At 37.6% G+C, this 8,486-nt stretch overlaps 1 protein-coding gene across 1 annotated transcript in view; it reads right to left on the reverse strand.

Annotated features, from left to right (window-relative positions):
• SEMA3E (semaphorin 3E) overlaps positions 1-6,267 on the reverse strand; it is a 134,529-nt gene extending 128,262 nt beyond the window's left edge. Inside the window, exon 1 of the mRNA XM_064656445.1 lies at positions 5,826-6,267. Coding sequence (XP_064512515.1) covers positions 5,826-5,940 — 115 coding nt within the window. The 5' untranslated portion in view covers positions 5,941-6,267. The remainder of the gene's footprint in view (positions 1-5,825) is intronic.
• Between the last annotated feature and the right edge of the window lie 2,219 nt (positions 6,268-8,486).

The following is an 8,486-nucleotide window of genomic DNA, read 5'->3' on the forward strand; positions in this document are numbered from 1 at the left end:
AGAATATTTATTGACCAAAAGTTTCTCAAAAGGCCTGACACAGATGCTCACCCTTGCACATCATCCCGTAAATCATGTAAACAGCATTAATCTTGTTTTCATTTCAGTAAAATATAACACTTTTTTTCAGTGAAATAAGGATGAGTACGATATCTGATGAAGAGTTTAAAATAGCAGATGGTGTTATCACTTTGAAAGCAGGGAGTTAGCTGCAGAGAAGCAGCAGCATGCAGGATATTCTGGTCTTGCACCTTCAGATGGTACTTAGTTCTTTAAAGCAAAAACAGGCAAGTGATTGATGTTAGGCAGCAAACCGTCTGCTTCTTGCATCCCCGGCGGCGGTGCTTATCGCTTCAGAGTTCTGCTGCAGCAATACTTACAGAAGCCTTTGTCAACAAAATGCAGTTATGAGAGGAACTAGCATGAATTCTCTGCCAAAAATATTCCTGTCTCAGTGAGCAAGTCACTCCAGGATTACTTGTAAGCACTCCTGAACTTGCTAGCAGTCACCTCTTGTGATATGGATGAATAATAAACCTGAATCTTGTCCTAAGTGTTGTTGAACAATCAGTTACCTATCAGGTGGGAGATGGGATGTAAAAGCTCTTCTCTCTGCCCCAGAAGTGGCCTAGAGTGCATATTTCTCTAGGACATTTCCAAACTGAGGTTGAGTTCTATGTGGCCTCGAGCATTTGGGTAAAAAGACATTACTTGTCGTTTGGTTTTTCCAAACACTCATAATTTTGGCTATTAGCCCTTATAGCCAGACACATTTAGATGTGGAGCCATAATACAGCTCTTTACTTCTTACACCCTTGGAATGATACTACTCTTTAATTCACTGTAAGAAATATAAAAACTTCAATCTGTTATATATATACGCACAGACGTTTTAAAGATACATACACAATATCATACATCTTTTTCAGATGTAGACTTCTCTGAACTAAATGTAAGCAAAGACCAGAAGTCAAATTCTTATTCTGGTGCAAATTCAAAGTGATTTACATCTAGCATGAATTAACAACTTTCTTGAACTTGAATTTGCTTTGGTAGGAAAACTAATTCTTCCGAGTCATTCAAAACAAAATTCTATTAGAGGGAAAGCTGTTAAAAATAGAAAACATTTTCATGCATGAAATTGAATCAGTCATGATTCAGTTATAGGTTATGTGGCTAGACATTAATTAGCCATGATTTGTGTAGCCAGTTGATTACTAATTGAAAATACTATACTTGTATTAAATATATTTGCTACTTCAGAATTCAGAAATGCCTGTCTAAAAAAACCCTACATTTTTTGTTACTCAATTTAGTTGTTAGCCTCTTAGTAAATTTTACTGCCACCTAGCTAAAGAACAGAGAGAGTAAGATACCATGGATAAGCATAGTGAAACTCTTAGTGTTAGTTAAAATAAAATCTAAATTGCAAGTATCAAGAAAGCTAAAGTAGGTGTGCTGAAACTCTGGTCCCTGCAAATGGCAATGAAATATTTTTTCTGCTGTTACAGATCTCAGCAGCCCTCAAAGATTATTACTCAGCCCTAAGAAACCTAAATTCTTCTACATTAAATATTTTATATTATACATTTTATGTACTAAAATCTGAATACATGGGAAGTATCACTTTTTGTCTGCAAAATTTCAGCTCTCCCTTCCTTAGCTATCTGCTGCTTTTGTTTGAAGTACTTATGCTTGGAGAATAAATTTTTTGACCCAGATGAATTCCTTTTAAGTTCAGTCCTCTCCTTCTGCCTGCTGCAGCTTGACTCTACTGTAGAAAGTTGCAAGCAAGTAAAAGAGAGATACTTGGGTGGGTGAGACAGGCACAACTGCTTCTTAATCATACCTTTTCCAGCCAAGACCATTGTCCAGTGCATAGCTACACAACCTGAGGTCAGGTAATTCCAAAATTTGTCAAGTCACTCAAGAGCAATGTACTGGGTAAAACAGAAAACATGTCCCTCAAGATCTGCAAATCGCTGTACGTAACTGACTGCACCAGATCCCATTGCGGCAATAAAATTGTATAGAGACCACTCATCTCATTTTCATACTATATTACCTTTGTTCCTTACCATATTCATGAATTAGAGAAAAAAAATAATCCAAAACCAGTTAGAAATACACAGCACACCATGCATAATACCCGAATTATACAATTACATCTTTCATGAGCCTTTTAGGTCCTCATGCTTCCAGTGCAGCTCTATGAGGCTTATATAAATATATCCCTCCTGTCCTCTGGAAACCCAATCCATTTCAATCTGTAATGTAAATACTTTCTTTTTAACACGCAGTGTGTGCTGATTTCACCTTAATTGTATATTTCCCATTGCGAGAACTCAAACTGTGGGATACTGGGAAAGAATTTAACCAGCAGCCTATAAAGAATAGGGGCTGAAGCTTGGTTTCCATTAACACCTAATTAGCTAGGGTCTGTACTGTATGTAAAATGAGCTAATTATTTTTAAAGGTAGTCATCAACCTATAACTTAATAATGTAGAAATTTATTTCTCTGTAATATTTTTATCTCTACAAATCAACATGAAGCTAGTGGAGCACACAGATCTCAGTTGGTCATCATCAAACACTGACCTTTAGTACAATCATACCACTAATACCACAAGTGCTACTAATTGCAGTGTAAAATTTCTAATAGACACAAGCTGACTGTTTGAAGAAAACATCTTCAAGTCCTGGGTATAAACATAGTTCAACTTACTAAAAATGAAGTTAAAACCGTAAAATGACTGCAAGGTGGTTATAGGATTAAGTTCTAATCTCATATAAAGGAATAGCAAAATCCACGTTTGAGTTTACTGTGAATAAAGACCATCTTCTACTTTACCTAAAATCACCATTACCGTTTTGCATTGACTTGACAGGTTTAACAGTAGTTCAAGAATGCAAGACTTTCATTAACTCCCACTGAAGCAGAGTAAATGGCCACAGAGTCAAACAGGGGTTGCACAATAATTGTCAAGGGGATTGTGGTATTCCTATCCATCAGGCGACCCCTCTGCACCAGGGTTAGGACCTGATCTTGTTGCTGTGGGTTTGGAGACACGTGTGCGCTGCAGGTGAAGGTCTGGTTTGCAGCGAGAGCAAAAGGTTCTCATTCACTGTCAGATCACTACCTCACTTTCACTGAGCATCACTTTTAAAGAAGAAAAAAAAGAGAAATTTGTGAATTTATAAAAACCAAATGAGTCTCTAATTTGTGGAAGCCTTATTCTGGCTCCTTAAAGAAACAAGACTTTAAAATAGATTAATTAAGTACTCTTTCACAAGAAAAAAAATCTCATGTCCATATGTCATACTCATCACAGAGCCTTTAACTTCCAGTCAGCACTAGCAGATCTTGCAAGGGCCTGAATCCCAATTAGCCATGAGCACCTGCAGTTCCAAGGAGAGGCAGTGAACAGATCTGCTCACTTTCAGGTTTCAAGGTTTTTGCAGCAAAATTTTTAACTGAGTTTACAGCTATTGAAAATGTAGGCAAGTGGGCTTCATCCTCTGTACCACAGCAGCAACTCACAGGACAGGCTGAAACAACTCTGTGCACAGAGGTTGCATGACCACTTCTTTGTAACTACCCTGCACCTCACTGGTACCCACAGCAGCCTTTTGATGGAGTAAAAGCAATTAAGATGAGGGACCCTCCTGCTGTTCCTCTTTGATTAGTGAATACAGCAGCCACATTTGCTCATTGTCTTCATGCTTGGTCGCTACATTCTTTTGGCTGGGAGGATTGCAGGAGCTGTTCCCAGGGTGGCAGGCAGGTATGCCATTTCCAGCTTTTGGCTGGGGATAGGTGGTCAGGCACTCCCTGACTGCAACACAGCTTGTAAAATCAGTCACATTTCATAAGTGTGAAAAATGAGATGGGGTACTGTACAAGGTGAAATATGTGTTTTCATGGGAGGAAATTTATGAGGACAAATCTTCCTGTGTCATTGGATCTGAGTGAACTGCCATCAGGCAGGGCCCTCATTTGGCCCTCTGTGAGAAATGGATGTTTTAAGATCGCTTTGAAAATGTTAGACGTATGATGTCAGAGTTATGATGTGTTATGGCCAAATTACTGGCTCACTGCTGAAAAGAGAAGTAGTATGTACAGTGTGTACACTGATTCCAACCATCAGAAAAGCAATTAGTACTACAAGTGAGCAGAGAAGCAGTTAATCGTTGCAGCACCATAGTGGGGAGCTTGCCAAAACTGGCAGTTAAGCCAAAGTCCTGAAACAACATAACATTAGGTCTATTTGTCTCATCTCTCTTCCCCATCACAAGCAAACAAATATCAATAATAATTATAGCCCTTGTAATTACATCTAGAAGTAAATCAGTGTTCAAATGCACATTTTCAACAACAAAAGATGTGAAAGAATCATATAATCAGCATTCTTACTGTACTCTGAAATCATAGGTTAAAGCATGAGTGGCTTATATATTGAGAGGTCATATTATTTATTTCATTTAGAGCAGTTAATTGTTTACTTACAAGAAAGCTTTTCATGACAAATATTTATTTTTTTAAAATGTGTTTCACTGCCCTATAAAAGCAAACCCCATTTCTTATAGCTTCCTAGCAAGACATTCAGACCAATTATCCTATTCAGTTTCTCCCTTCCTTATAACTGGTAATTTAGCTTGCTATATAAAACACAATTAAACCTTGTTTAGAGTAAACCTGTCAATACATGGAGCTCTGGCTAATGTTAATTCTGAAATTTTATCCATACTTAAAATAGGTGTTCTAATGTACTTCACACTGATGCAGCTTAGTTATCAATTGCATAACCACTGAAATGTTCTTGAGTAAATTAGAATTTGCTCATTCCCAACAATGTCAGCAGAAAAGCATTTTCTTTTCATCTATGCATAAGAGGTAATATCAAAACATTATTAATTGGCCAATCATCAGTTTATCTTGTACACACATTTTTTGCTCCTACTGCAATAGTTGTCTGTCATACATATCTAAATATATAATCTACAAATGTATGTACTGCTGCAGAGAACTGAAATGCCATGGTTGTGCACAGGTATTTATATATATATACAGGATTAAACCTAAACCATAGTGAAGAGTTTAAATCACATGCAATCCAGAACTGAATAAGGACACTCTGAATGGGCTAAGGAAGAATGGTTCAGGCTTCAGGTAACTGAAACTTAAATAATTTAAAACAAACAAACAAAAAAGTTGTAAGTATTCTACATACATATGTCAGAAAAAATAACACTTTTTTCTTTGGGTAACTCAGTTAAACTGCTAACAGACTTACATTGGCAGTTAGTCATTTTAATTATAGTGTGATGACACTTGCTAGTTTAGAAAATGAATCATATGGTTCACAGGAATTCAGTCTTTTTGCCTTAGCTATATTTGTAGACAGATAGAATTCTAAAAGTGAAACAGACATTTAATTGTTTAAGGGTTACATGATGCACAAGAGTGCATTTATTCAGCAATAATTTCAGGTTATCTTCTCCATTTCTTTCCCTCCTACTAAGAGACCTGGCAGCCTCCTTACAGCATGGAGAATAAGTGAGAATGACATGCAAATCTAACACACTTTTTGTTAGAGTATTTCAGTAGGATAAAATCATCACTTGTAAGTATCTTAAGTCTTCCAGAATTCAGTAAACTTGCTCAAGGATGCAGTTCAGTACAAGGAAATAATTCACAAGATTCCTTAACAGGAACATTTTACTCTGTCAGAGGACCATAATTTAACCCCTATGCAGTACATTCGGTGAAGTCAATGAACCTGCTTTAGCACAAAGTCTTTAAAAACCTGACACACTGACCTACCTTTATGTGACAGACGTAACCTTGGCTGCCTCGTATCCGCTGCGTGACATCCAGCCGGTAACTCTAGTAACAAGCCATATAGTGCCAGGATTAAAAGGTCCTGGGCAGATGCCATTCTGCCCAAGATAAATTTCTTGCTCTCTTCACTTAAATGCTGCTGCTGTTTGTTAGTTGTTTTGGTGGGGTGTTTTTAAGGCTCCAACTTCCACTTCTACTTTCCCAGTGCAGTTAGATCACTCTCTTTGGTCAGTTTGTGGGGTATCTCTGTATGATATTCAATGTTCATCAGAGCAGCACACAGCCTCAGCTAGCCATTTGTCAAGCTGTGCAAATGTCATGTAAAAATATTCCCTCCCTAGGACAATTGTTTATAAAGTGCGAGGACATTCCAAGGCGTTACTCTGCAGTGTTGTGTCTTGAGCTGTCTCTAGTAACTCTGCCACTGGATTCAGGAAGAAGCTGTATTTTCAGTCCCTCCTGCAAGGCAATTCATTCAGAGAAGGAGGGAGGGAAAAAAAAAAAAAAAAAAAAAAGGAAAAAAGGAGAAAGCACCCTCCTCCTTGGTGCTCTTCAGAATTCAGCCCCTTGCTCTGACTTGCCAAACAGCTAGTTTTAATTCACCTTTCACCTTTGCTAATTAAAAACAAGAAGTGCCATTCCCTCCTGGAGTTGCAGGATCCACCCAGCGGGAAGCCAGGCTGTCAGGCTGCTGTATTCACTGAGAAAGTTCAGGGAGGGTTGAGGCAATGTACAGTACTAGCTGCTTCTAGGAAGCGTTTTAATCCACATGCCGTGAGTTGATTCCTCAATTGCTTTGTGGTTTCACGTTGTAAAGCGCCGGGAGAAGGGTCAGAATTCCTCCCGTCCCTCCCTTTCCAAAAGTCATTTCAGCTTTTGTTCCCAGCTCAGTTTTAGAGGAGGATCAACCCTTGCATTAACCATTTAAGTACATTATCACTTTGAGTCATTAAACAGCATGCTACCAAGTGGATCAGAATAAAAGATTCCAGTTGCATATCCTTTCCTACTTTAAGGAAAAAGGTTCTGCTTTTAAATCTTATTTCTGCCCCCCCCAAAATGTGCTTTTAGACAGTAGCTTCTCCCCTTTACATTTTAAATATCTGTAAGTCTCAAACCTTAAATCATCTATACATGTCAGTAAAATTCCTTATCTGACCAGATGCCTCTGGGATTGGTCAGTATTTAAAAAAAAAAAAAAAAAAAAAAGCCTGATTAAACTGTTGTGATGATAAACAGCATCAGATTTACAAGTGCCAAGCAGCCACCTTGGTATTTGCAACTAACAAATACCAGAAAACTTCATCTCTTTTTTGCATCATGTGTCACTTAAAAATATACCCATGGCAAGAACTATATTTTTATAAATGAAAACTACAGATGTCCGGAATACATTAATTAAAGAATAAAGTTCTCTCTAATTAAGATCTCATTTGTATAATCATTTAGGATTATGCAAGGTGCATTTTAGACAATAACAATTGCCCTTCTTTAATGGGAACATTAAATCCATGTTAAGTCTTTATACTTTACACTGTTTTATACAGAAAAAGAATCACAAAGAAAGGCGAGTGAAAACTAATATATGCATTGACAATAATGCACTAAAACAAATTTGGTAGTCAATCAAAGATAACGATATTTGGAGAAAAAGACTTAATAAGAAATTACTGTATGCCAGCAAACTGAAAAGAACCCAGAACAATACTACAATGAAATGGTATTAAATGTAATAGTAGAGTACATGGATGAGAGCAGACATATCTGTTCAAGAAGAACAAAACATATGAACTACTAGGACAGAGGAAAAATACAGCTTCAGTGAAAGGGCAGAAGTAAATCATCAGTGTGCCCAAGGACTCCTGGAGGCTGCTGCATAATCAGGAGCAGGGAGGAGGTCATGTCTACCTGTTAGTTCTCCAAGAGCAGGTCATGTTCACATACCTGGGCTTGCTTTGAATCAGCTGGAAACTGTGCTAGCAGCAGTTAAACCACAGGAGCACAAGCTAAATCACACAGCTATTTGCTCCATTTCTTACACACAACTACAGGTTGCAGTGGATTTTATGCTGATGTACCAGCTGTCTGGCAGTAGCTCAGCATGAGTATTTGAGATATTGTCAGTGGAGAGGGCAATGCAGGCTCTGCCTCCAAGAACAGACCCCAGCATGGATGAGTTTATCATCTCCCCAGTGGGATTGTTATTATTGGCACCTTTCTGTAGTACTGAGGCATACAAGTGTTCTGCATTTGACCATTAAGATCTACTGTAAAGGGGCATGATCTGGTGCCTGTTAAGGTTAGTGAAGATTCTCCTTTGGTTGTGATTCTGTGATTCTTGCATTTTTCCTAAAAAAAAAAGTACAATTAATAAATTTCTCAAAAATTCATTCTCTCTCATCATAAGTCTACAAAATGTAAACACTTCTGATTCTGAGATATTCCAAATGGAATTTTTTCTTTGAAGGATCTTGTTATGAAAAATTTAATACTCTTTCTAATTTATGGTATGTATTTTCAAACAGGACACAAAAATCAAAATGTGGGCTTACACTATGAAAGCTAAAATCTTATTCAGTGAATAAAGTAAACATAAGTGCAAACTCCCAGATCTCACCTCTCTCTAAAACTCCCCTCCAAGCT

This window comes from Pseudopipra pipra, chromosome 5 (assembly GCF_036250125.1).
Source record: "Pseudopipra pipra isolate bDixPip1 chromosome 5, bDixPip1.hap1, whole genome shotgun sequence".
NCBI classification, from domain to species: domain Eukaryota; kingdom Metazoa; phylum Chordata; class Aves; order Passeriformes; family Pipridae; genus Pseudopipra; species Pseudopipra pipra.